General features: G+C 45.9%; 1 protein-coding gene across 1 annotated transcript in view; it reads right to left on the bottom strand.

Moving 5' to 3' along the window:
- Positions 1–11,892, bottom strand: part of LOC311116234 (dual 3',5'-cyclic-AMP and -GMP phosphodiesterase 11A-like) — a gene marked incomplete at both ends in the record, with an annotated part of 27,252 nt that extends 15,360 nt beyond the window's left edge. Inside the window, 9 exons of the mRNA XM_084191349.1 lie at positions 123–215; positions 402–469; positions 597–672; positions 1,181–1,301; positions 3,072–3,136; positions 4,758–4,898; positions 7,262–7,351; positions 8,738–8,896; positions 11,113–11,892. Of these exons, the coding sequence (XP_084047475.1) occupies positions 123–215; positions 402–469; positions 597–672; positions 1,181–1,301; positions 3,072–3,136; positions 4,758–4,898; positions 7,262–7,351; positions 8,738–8,896; positions 11,113–11,892 (1,593 nt within the window). The remainder of the gene's footprint in view (positions 1–122; positions 216–401; positions 470–596; positions 673–1,180; positions 1,302–3,071; positions 3,137–4,757; positions 4,899–7,261; positions 7,352–8,737; positions 8,897–11,112) is intronic.
- Between the last annotated feature and the right edge of the window lie 445 nt (positions 11,893–12,337).

The following is a 12,337-nucleotide window of genomic DNA, read 5'->3' as shown; positions in this document are numbered from 1 at the left end:
AATAATCCTAAATGCCTAGAGAGTGAGGGGAGAAAAGTACACGGGTCAGTCCCAAATGGCACCCTATGCCCTTTATAATGCGCTACTTTTGATCATTTGGGACGCAACCTATCAATGCTCACATCCAGGGCCACAGACTGCTTGGCCCAGGTCTTCTTCACTTGGTTGTACATCATGGTGTTGTTGATCCCCAGCCCACAGAATATCACAAACGCCTGTGTGGAGACACAGGGTAGAACAATGTTCTAACAATAAAACAGGTTTCTAACGTCTACTGTAATACAGATATAGATAGAACCTCAGTCGAGAGGGCAGGTTTCTAACATCTACTGTAATACAGATATAGATATAGATATAGATATAGATATAGATATAGATATAGATAGACCCTCAGTCGTCACCTCAAACAGTCTTTGATCTGCATCATTGAATGTCCTCCTGTCCAGGCGATTTAGAATCTGGGCAACCCCTTAGAACAGTGCAGAAAATACATCAATATTTTTGAATGATAATTGAATGGGTGGAATAGTAGAAAGGTAAAAAGACAGAGTGGTTTTCAAGCGACAGTAGATTGGTGAACAGACTGGTGAACCCACCTATTATCTGATGAGTCCGGTTCCAGATGGGGACACACAGTACTGATCTGATGTGGAATCCTGAGGCTTGATCTGCCTGGGGAGTACAGTGGAATGTTACTGTGTGTGCACGCCCACGCATCTGAGTGTGTGTGGTGTGTGTGTGGTGTGTGGTGTGTGTGGTGTGTGCGTGTGCGTCTGCGTGCGTGCGTGTGTGTGCGTGTGCGCATACAGATGTAGGGTCTTAATTGAGTCATTCTTTTGTTGCTGAGAATGTTCCTGCACAGAAGGAAATGCAAACCTGTAGTGTATTCGAGGTTTAAAAAAGCTTTTAAAGTTTGTAATTTCCACTTTAAAATGTCAGGATTGTCAGGAACGAAAAATGTATCAACCCCTACAAAACATTTCCATTAATTATAATCCACATAATAATTCACATTTCCTGTTTCTTCAGGATTATTTTCCTGCTGTAGCAAACTGGCTCAAATTAAGATCCTACGTCTGTACGTGCGTGCCTGCGTGTGTGTGTGCGAACGTGTGTGTCCAAACGTGTGTGTGTGTGTGTGTCCGTGTGGGTGTGTGATTGTGAGTGATTGGTGCCACACCTCAGCATCGAAGCGGGGGTCCTGACAGACGTCACTGATGTTGACAGGCAGTCCTGTGGACGCCACCAGCTCAGCAATGCTGTTATTGATCAGCCAATCAGAGCAGGACAGCTTCTCCATGCTGACTTTGTCAAAGAGACACACACTCTCAAGAAATGCCAAATACATGGATTGGCGTTACAGGCAGATGTCAGTCTTTCCTATCAATTGTTACAGTTGAAGTCAGAAGTTTACATGCACTTAGGTTGGAGTCATTAAAACTCATTTTTAAACCACTCCACACATTTCTTGTTAACAAACTATAGTTTTGGCAAGTCGGTTAGGACATCTACTTTGTGCATGACACAAGTAATTTATCCAATAATTGTTTACAGACAGATTATTTCACTTATAATTCACTGTATCACAATTCCAGTGGGTCAGAAGTGTACATACACTAAGTTGACTGTGCCTTTAAACAGTTTGGATAATTTCAGAAAATGATGTCATGGCTTTAGAAGCTTCTGATAGGCTAATTGACATCATTTGAGTCAATTGGAGGTGTACCTGTGGATGTATTTCAAGGCCTACCTTCAAACTCAGTGCCTCTTTGGTTAACATCATAGGAAAATGAAAATAAATCAGCCAAGACCTCAGAAAAAAATTGTAGACCTCCACAAGTCTGGTTCATCCTTGGGAGCAATTTCCAAACACCTGAAGGTACCACGTTCATCTGTACAAACAATAGTATGCAAGTATAAACACCATGGGACCACACAGCCGTCATACCGCTCAGGAAGGAGACGCATTCTGTCTCCTAGAAATGAACGTACTTTGGTGCGAAAAGTGCAAATCAATCCCAGAACAACAGCAAAGGACCTTGTGAAGATGCTGGAGGAAACAGGTACAAAAGTATCTATATCCACAGTAAAACGAGTCCTATATCGACATAACCTGAAAGGCCACTCAGCAAGGAAGAAGCCACTGCTCCAAAACCGCCATAAAAAAGCCAGACTAGGGTTTGCAACTGCACATGGGGACAAAGATCGTACTTTTTGGAGAAATGTCCTCTGGTCTGATGAAACAAAAACATATCTGTTTGGCCATAATGACCATCGTTATGTTTGGAGGAAAAAGGGGGTTCCTTGCAAGACAAAGATCACCATCCCAACCGTGAAGCACGGGGATGGCAGCATCATGCTGTGGGGGTGCTTTGCTGCAGGAGGGACTGGTGCACTTCACAAAATAGATGGCATCATGAGGAACGAAAATTATGTGGATATATTGAAGCAACATCTCAAGACATCAGTCAGGAAGTTAAAGCTTGGTCGCAAATGGGTCTTCCAAATGGACAATGACCCCAAGAATACTTCTAAAGTTGTGGCAAAATGGCTTAAGGACAACAAAGTCAAGGTATTGGAGTGGCAATCACAAAGCCCTGACCTCAATCTAATAGAACATTTGTGGGCAGAACTGAAAAAGCGTGTGTGAGCAAGGAGGCCTACAAACCTGACTCAGTTACACCAGCTCTGTCAGGAGGAATGGGCCAAAATTCACCCAACTTATTGTGGGAAGCTTGTGGAAGGCTACCCGAAATGTTTGACCCAAGTTAAACAATTTAAAGGCAATGCTACCAAATACTAATTGAGTGTATGTAACCTTCTGATGAATGTGATGAAAGAAATAAAAGCTGAAATAAATAATTCTCTCTACTATTATTCTGACATTTCACATTCTTAAAATAAAGTGGTGATCCTAACTGACCTAAGATAGGGAATTTTTACTAGGATTAAATGTCAGGAATTGTGAAAAACTGAGTTTAAATGTATTTGGCTAAGGTGTATGTAAACTTCCGACTTTAACTGTATGTATAATTATTAAAATATCTTGTCCCAAGCAGCGAGGACTTCACCTGATGTCACGGTCCATGTTACACAGGGGAGACATGAGCTCAAAGGTCTTAGAGAACTTTACCACCTGCATAAAAGACACACAATTGGAGAGGGAAGAATTGGAGAGGGAAGAATTGGAGAGGGAAGAATTGTTGAGGGAAGAATTGGTGAGGGAAGAATTGGAGAGGGACGAATTGGAGTGAAAACAGAAGGAAGGAGAAATGAGGAAAATAGAGGAGGAGATGAGGTCTATTGTTGACAGGTGAGTCCCGGGAGAAGGAAGCAGAGGAGAAGAGGTGAGAGGAGCCGGGAGAAGGAAGCAGAGGAGAGGAGGTGAGAGGACCTGGGAGAAGGAAGCAGAGGAGAAGAGGTGAGAGAAGCCGGGGAGAAGGATGCAGAGGAGAGGAGGTGAGAGGAGCCGGGAGAAGGAAGCAGAGGAGAGGAGGTGAGAGGAACCGGGAGAAGGAAACAGAGGAGAAGAGGTGAGAGAAGCCAGGGAGAAGGAAGCAGAGGAGAAGAGGGGAGAGGAGCCGGGGAGAAGGAAGCAGAGGAGAGGAGTGGAGAGGAGCCGGGGAGAAGGAAGCAGAGGAGAAGAGGTGAGAGGAGCCGGGAGAAGGAAGTAGAGGAAAAGAGGTGATAGGAGCCGGGGAGAAGGAAGCAGAGGAGAAGAGGTGAGAGGAGCCGTAGAGAAGGAAGCAGAGTAGAGGAGGTGAGAGGAGCCGGGAGAAGGAAGCAGAGGAGAGGAGGTGAGAGGACCCGGGAGAAGGAAGCAGAGGAGAGGAGGTGAGAGGACCCGGGAGAAGGAAGCAGAGGAGAAGAGGTGAGAGGAGCCGGGAGAAGGAAGCAGAGGAGAAGAGGTGAGAGGAGCCGGGAGAAGGAAGTAGAGGAAAAGAGGTGATAGGAGCCGGGGAGAAGGAAGCAGAGGAGAAGAGGTGAGAGGAGCCGTAGAGAAGGAAGCAGAGTAGAGGAGGTGAGAGGAGCCGGGAGAAGGAAGCAGAAGAGAGGAGGTGAGAGGACCCGGGAGAAGGAAGCAGAGGAGAGGAGGTGAGAGGAGCCGGGGAGAAGGAAGCAGAGGAGAGCAGGGGAGAGGAGCCGGCAGAAGGAAGCAGAGGAGAGGAAGGGAGAGGAGCCGGGGTGAAGGAATCAGAGGAGAAGAGGTGACAGAAGCCGGGGAGAAGGAAGCAGAGGAGAGGAGGTGAGAGGAGCCGGGGAGTGGGAAGCAGAGGAGAAGAGGTGAGAGGAGTTGGGGAGAAAGAAGCAGAGGAGAGGAGGTGAGAGGAGCCGGGGAGAAGGAAGCAGAGGAGAGCAGGGGAGAGGAGCCGGCAGAAGGAAGCAGAGGAGAGGAAGGGAGAGGAGCCGGGGTGAAGGAATCAGAGGAGAAGAGGTGAGAGAAGCCGGGGAGAAGGAAGCAGAGGAGAGGAGGTGAGAGGAGCCGGGGAGTAGGAAGCAGAGGAGAAGAGGTGAGAGGAGCCGGGGAGAAGGAAGCAGAGGAGAGGAGGGGAGAGGAGCCGGGGAGTAGGAATCAGAGGAGAAGAGGTGAGAGGAGCCGGGGAGAAGGAAGCAGAGGAGAGGAGGGGAGAGGAGCCGGGGAGTAGGAAGCAGAGGAGAAGAGGTGAGAGGAGCCGGGGAGAAGGAAGCAGAGGAGAGGAGGTGAGAGGAGCCGGGGAGAAGGAAGCAGAGGAGAGGAGGGGAGAGGTCAGTCTCACAGGTGAGTGTATGTCCTCCAGCAGCAACACAGAGCAGCGTTCACACTGCAGCAGGGTCACAGCTCTCTGCATGATCTTCCTCACTATCTTCTCCAGGTCTGTTTGCTCCTCAAACAGGTCATTCACCACCTCTAGCAGAGCCTGGGGGAGCACAACAACAACACTGACCACTCTCTCTATTTGTCTAAGAAATGGAGAGAGAGAGAGAATCTGGAGAACGGTGTAGTGACTGGCTATGTGAGCCCACTCACTCTGCTCCTATCGTTGAGAGACATACAGGCTATGTGAGAGACAGACAGACTATGTGAGAGACAGACACACTATGTGAGAGACAGACAGGCTATGTGAGAGACAGACACACTATGTGAGAGACAGACAGGCTATGTGAGAGACAGAGAGGCTATGTGAGAGACAGACAGGCTATGTGAGAGACAGACAGGCTATGTGAGAGACAGACAGGCTATGTGAGAGACAGACAGGCTATGTAAGAGACAGACAGGCTATGTGAGAGACAGAGAGGCTATGTGAGAGACAGACAGGCTATGTGAGAGACAGACACGCTATGTGAGAGACAGACAGGCTATGTGAGAGACAGACAGGCTATGTGAGAGACAGAGAGGCTATGTGAGAAACAGACAGGCTATGCGAGAGACAGACAGACTATGTAAGAGACAAAAAAAGGTGCTACAGTGCATTCGGAAAGTATTCAGACCCCTTCACTTTTTACACATCTTGTTACGTTACAGCCGTATTCTAAAATTGATTAATTAAATAAAAATCTGCATCAATCTACACACTATAACCCATAATGACAAAGCGAAAACAGGTTTTTAGAAATGTTTGCAAATTTATAAAACTTAAAAAACAGTATTTACATAAGTATTCAGACCCTTTGCTATGAGACTCGATATTGAGCTCAGGTGCATCCTGTTTCCATTGATCATCCTTGAGATGTTTCTACAACTTGATTGGAGTCCACCTGTGGTACATTCAATTTATTGGACATGATTTGGAAAGGCACACACCTGTCTATATAAGGTCCCACAGTTGACAGTGCATGTCAGAGCAAAAACCAAGCCATGAGGTCGAAGGAATTGTCCGTAGAGCTCCGAGACAGGATTGTGTTGAGGCACAGATCTGGGGAAGGGTACCAAAAAATGTCTGCAGCATTGAATGTCCCCAAGAACACAGTGGCTTCCATAATTCTTAAATGGAAGAAGTTTGGAACCACCAAGACTTTTCCTTAGAGCTGGCCGCCCGGCCAAACTGAGCAATCGGGGAGAAGGGCCTTGGTCAGGGAGGTGACCAAGAACCCGATGGTCACTCTGACAGAGCTCCCAAGTTCCTCTGTGGAGATGAGAGAACCTTCCAGAAGGACAACCATCTCTGCAGCTTTCCACCAGTCAGGCCTTTATGGTAGAGTGGCCAGAATGAAGCCACTCCTCAGTAAAAGGCACATGACAGCCCGCTTGGAGTTTACCAAAAGGCACCTAAAGGACTCTCAGACTATGAGAAACCAGATTCTCTGGTCTGATGAAACCAAGATTGAACTCTTTGGCCCGAATACCAAGTGTCACGTCTGGAGGAAACAGGCACCGCTCATCACCTGGCCAATACCATCCCTACGGTGAAGCATGGTGGTGGCAGCATCATGATGTGAGGATGTTTTTCAGCGGCAGGGACTGGGAGACTAGTCAAGATCGAGGGAAAGGTTAACGGAGCAAAGTAAAGAGAGATCCTTGATGAAAACCTGCTCCAGAGCACTCAGGACCTCAGACTGGGGCGAAGGTTCACCTTCCAACAGGACAACAACCCTAAGCACACAGCCAAGACAACGCAGGAGTGGCTTCAGGACAAGTCCCTGAATGTCCTTGTGTGGCCCAGCCAAAGCCCGGACTTGAACCCGATGAAACATCTCTGGAGAGACCTGAAAATAGCTGTGCAGCGAAGCTTCCCATCTCATCCTGACAGAGCTTGAGAGGATCTGCAGAGAAGAATGGGAGAAACTCCCCAAATACAGGTGTGCCAAGCTTGTAGCGTCATACCCAAGAAGATTTGAGTATGTAATCACTGCCAAAGGTGCTTCAACAATGTACTGAGTAAAGGGTCTGAATACTTATGTAAATGTGATATTTCCGTTTTTGCTTTGTCATTATGGGGTATTGTGTGCAGATTGATGAGGGGGAAAAACATTTTAATCAATTTTAGAATAAGGCTGTAACGTAACAAAATGTGGAAAAAAGTGAAGGGGTCTGAATACTTTCCGAATGCATTGTATATAGAACCTAAAAGGTTTCTTCAGCTGTCCCCATAGGAGAACCCTTTAAATAACCATTTTTGGTTCAAGGTAGATCCCTTTTTGGTTCCATGTAGAACCCTTTCCACAGAGAGTTCTACATGGAACCCAAAAGGGTTCTACCTTGAACCAAAAAGGGTTCTCCTATGGGGACAGCCGAAGAACCCTTTTGAAACCCTTTTTTCTAAGAGAGTATGAGCCAACTCACTCTGCTCCTCTCGTACTCCTTCCGAGACTCTGAAAACAACTTGGCATTGGAGATGGATATTCCGCAGAACGGTAGATACATCTGCAGCACCTGATGGGGGAAAGCAAAGGAGAAGAGAAAAATAGTTATAGGTCTGAGGCTAAATGATAAAAAGGAAAAACAACATCTTCCATTAGTGGGATTTAACAAACCTTTTTGGCCATCTAGCTTATCTGTGTGTGTGTGTGCGTGTGTGTGTGTCTGTGTGTGTGTGTGTGTGTGTGTGTCTGTGTGTGTGTGTGTGTGTGTGTGTGTGTGTGTGTGTGTGTGTCTGTGTGTGTGTGTGTGTGTGTGTGTGTGTGTGTGTGTGTGTGTGTGTGTGTGTGTGTGTGTGTGTGTGTGTGTGTGTGTGTGTGTGTGTGTCTGTGTGTGTGTGTGTGTGTGTGTGTGTGTGTCTGTGTGTGTGTGTATGTGTGTGTGTGTGTGTGTGTGTGTGTGTGCGCGTGTGTGTGTGTGTAGGTGTAGGTGTGTGTAGATGGCTAGTTTACCCTTGATAGCGTTCTTCTTTTCTTCAACGTCTATTAACACACCTGGTTGCTTTCCTCTTAATGGAGTATCGACTTAGTAAAGGAATGACTCATGTACTGAGGTCTTCTGAATGTGCTAGACAACAAGCAGTCACATAAGTAAGATTGACTCTTTTTTAATTGGTTTTCTGTTAAACAGACTGTCGGCCATTCAAAGACAGCAGACCTAGACCTATTTTCCAACACACACTAAACCTACGTCTCAACCCAACTCTTTGATATGTGCTGCCATTTCCCACAAAGAGTAGGTTCAAACAGATTTGCAAATAGCATGCATAACAAGGGGTTGCCAAGAATTGCACTTCTTCATATAAATGGGTCTGTATCTATCACTCTTTTGAACTTCTAATGCATAAAGTGTTGAAAAAGAGTTGACGGTCTTGTTTAACTAAATCCTGCCACCTGGTGGGCATTAATTAGGACTCAGCTAATTCCAAATGGCACCCTATTCCTTAATCACCCTATTCCCTATGTAGTGCACTAATTTTGACCAGGGCCCATAGAGTTCTGGTCAAAAGTAGTGCACCATGTTGGGAATAGGGTGTCATTTGGGACAACACAACAAAAATCAACTGGCTACTTAGAGAGAGAAAACTAATTGACAGGACATGGTTACACAGGACCAATATGTGGAAAATGTCTACATTAGTGAAAGCCCTATAGCTGCAACATTTGTATTGGGGTTAGTTCTTATTTGATATTCCTGTATGTGAAATAATAATCTTCCAGCAAAAAAAAAAAATGCTTGGTTCTGAGACAATAACATTGATCTCCCTCTGGTGGAAGTAGTGGAGATGCTGTCAGTGACAATAATGAATTCTCATTGTATAGGAAGTTTTAGTTTTACGACTACCAATCAAACCCAGCTAAAGTATTTGAAATTATTTCAAATAGTATTTTGAACTCTGACCTTCTCATCGTCCTCAGTAAAAGGTGTTCCGATAGGGTTCTTGTTGATGGCCTGCACAACCCCGATGACCTCTCCATCACTGTTACAGATGGTCATACACAGGATGGACTGGGTCTTATAGCCGGTCAGCTTGTCTATCTCATCACTGAACCGATGGTCCTACAGGACGAGACGTATAGGAGAGGAAATGTCACAAATACTGTACACACACACACATACTAACACATGCACATATTGTTTTTGAATTCAGAAATCAACCTGAACCAACTGAATAGATTTGATGGGAGGAAATATAATTCATTCTTTAGAGAATGGAGGTTAGAGAATGACTGTAGCCTAGTTAGTATTGATCAAAACACTGTGTTAAAGTAGCCTACAGCACCTCATGTGCAGCGTGCAGTGCACCACAGACCTTACAGGCAACTGCCAAAATATAGGAAACACCAACATAAAGTGTCTTAATAGGGTTTTGGACCAACATGAGCCACCAGAACAGCTTCAATGAGTCTTGGCATATATTCTACAAGTGTCTGGAACTCTATTGGAGGGCGTTGGGCCAGTAACCGAAAGGTGGCTGGTTCCAATACCCGAGCCAACAAGGTGGAAAATCTGTCGATTTGCCGTTGAGCAAGGCACTTAACCCTCATTTGCTCCAGGGGCGCCGTACTACCATGGCTGAGCCTGTAAAACAACACATTTCACTGCACCTATCCAGGTGCATGTGACAATACAACATTATTTCAATTTTTTTTAATTCATCCACGAAAATTCCATAATTTTGAGTTTTGTTGATGGTGGTGGAAAACGCTGTCTCAGGCGCTGCTCCAGAATCTCTCATAAGTGTTCAATTCGGTTGAGATCTGGGGACTGAGACAGACACACACACACATACACACACACACACACACACACACACACACACACACACTCCCTTTAAAACCCCTATGCTCCTTTGAGACCCCTCTTTCAAAGTCACTGAGATTTCTTCTTCTAGCCATGGTAGCCAAAATAATGGGCAGTTGGGCATTTTTATACATGACCCTATGCATGATGGGATGTTAATTCCTTAATTAACTCAGCAACCACAGCTGGTTTCAATATACTTGTATCCCTCATTTACTAAAGTATCTCCTTTATTTCGACAGTTACCTGTATACCTTATTGCTATTAATCCAAATCTGTATCCCAAATGAGGCCCTATTGCCCACCTACTGCACTACTTTTCACCAGGGCTTGCGCTCTTCTTTTCCCAAAAGTAGTGCACTATGGAGGGAATAGGGTGCCATTTGGTACGGACCCAGGTAAAATAAATTGGTCCACTGGGTCCCAGGACTGGGCAAAATATCAGTCAAAATCACACGAGGCGGCTCTATTCCTGGTAGCCTGTTGCCTAGATCCCGCCAGTAGCCTAGTTCCCGACAGTGTCTCTAAGATGTACGTGCACTCATTGCAGTAATAGACCCAACGAGGCCGGACCAACGTCAACAAGTTGCCTTTGCCTCTGCCTCGCGAGCCGCCCATCGCCACGATATAATGACGTATAGCGCACGCGCAACTGGTGGGTGGGACTCCGGTGACCGAGAGATATGGAGCTTGCAGCCTTGCAGGGAATTAAATGTCCATGGTTTTCATATCTCTGTCTATGGAGGAAACGATGGTGGATGGGCTGTATTTTCTTTGATGTAATTGTAATAATTACCCATAAAAAAAAACTCTACAATAGTTGTCATGGTGATGATGTGTGGATGAAAGCTTAAAACGGATGTGTCCTGATCGGGGAAGGATGTACAGTGCCTTCAGAAAATATTCACACCCCTTGACTTTTTCCCCAAAAAATTGTGTTACAGCCTGCATTTAAAATGGATTACATTTAGATTATTTTTGTCACTGGCCTACACACATTATGGCCTACACACAATACCCCATAATGTCAAAGTGGAATTATGATTTTCAAGACCCTAAGAAGAAGCAGAAGAATATCAGGATAACTGGATTTACCAACGGAGCAGACAGTTCTTCAGGTTCTGTAGAGAGAGAGAGAGAGACTGATAGGATGCCGTTTCAGATTGTTTCTTCCACTTTGACAATACAGAGTATGTTGTGTAGATCGTTGACAAAAAAAAGTTAAATCAAGTTAAATCAATTTTAATCCCAATTTGTAACACAACAAAATGTGAAAAACGTCAAGGGGTGTGAATACTTTCTGAAGGCACTGTATCCATAGAGGATTCACAAACTTTTAATTTCATGATATTTCGTTTCTATATCCCAAAAATAGCTTTGAATAAAAATGAAATATTCGAATTTTGCATTTAGGGTTTGCAGTGATAGGTCAAATTTAGGAAAATTGATGTTTCCAAATGGATAATGTTTACCTCATATGCGTTGGGTATGTTTACAGTCTCCCCATGCTCTGCCACGTATCCGATGATGCCCTTTCCCCACGGCACCTGCACCTCGTTAGAGTTCAGAGTGCTCGAGGAGGGTCGCACCGTGGTGCCCGAGTGCACATCAAAGAACTTAGACACGAGCGTTCTCTTGTGAGAGGGTCCCTCAACTAGGAACAGCGAGCACCTATCCGCATCCACCAGGATACACACATTGATTAGGATCTTATAACTCAGGTTGGTCATGTCCAGGTCATTGGAGACATCTTTCACCAACTCAAGGAAGAACTCCCTCTCGTTGGTCTCCTTCAGTCTGTATTTGTAGTCAATGGCACTGGAAGCGTACTGGGGCACATTGACCCTGGACTCGAGAAGGGCGCTCAGAATGTGCCCGGTGGTTGGCGGCAAGGAACTAGCTTTGCGCAGTAGCGCGCGGCGTCTCATGCTGGACTGGGAATCATCGTGTTCCCTGTGACTGGCGTGCTCGTCGTAGGTTCTATGAGCGGTGGTGGCTTTGGACCGGGCGAAGTTCCGTCGGAGCTCCATGTGGGAGGAGCGGCGCCGGAGACCGTCAGTGTTGGTCGGCCAGAGGGGGTCCCTGGGCACTCCGCCACGCTTTTCCTCGGCTAGGGAGACTTTGGGCGGCTGTTGGTCCTTCAACCACCTGCTCACCGTATCGCATTTTCCTTTACGCACGACATACTCCTCAAAGAGGTCTGGGTGGCAGTCCAAAAACGCTTCCACGTCGGAGAAGTCAAAAGTAGTCATCTGGAAAACAGAAAAGACCCTAAGAAGAAGCAGAAGAATATCAGGATAACTGGAGTTACCAAGACAATTCATGAGGTGCTCTGGAGCAGACGGTTCTTCAGGTTATGTAGAGAGAGAGAGAGAGAGTGAGAGACTGATAGGATGCCTTTCAACTCTTCATGTACTCCCTGCTGCCCATTTAAAACAATCCATCGTCGTCCTCTTCTATGGAATGCTGCGAGCAGAGATTTTCAGCTAGGGTATTAAATATTAATGAATTCTGTTTACTTCTTGAGACTAAATTGATGACGCCGAGTGTCGCAAGCTGAGGGGCTATATGTCAGTCAGCTAAGACTACAGCACCAGATGCCCTGGTGATTCTGTAGCTTATACAATGCAGATCAGGATGAAAGCACTGTCGGCGTGCTGCAGATCAGGAGGAAAGCACTGTCGGCGTGCTGCAGAT

This window comes from Coregonus lavaretus, assembly GCF_964263955.1.
Source record: "Coregonus lavaretus genome assembly, contig: HAP1_SCAFFOLD_2393, whole genome shotgun sequence".
NCBI lineage: Eukaryota > Metazoa > Chordata > Actinopteri > Salmoniformes > Salmonidae > Coregonus > Coregonus lavaretus.
Note: the sequence above shows the minus strand (reverse complement) of the source record. Positions and strands in the feature narration are given on the sequence as shown.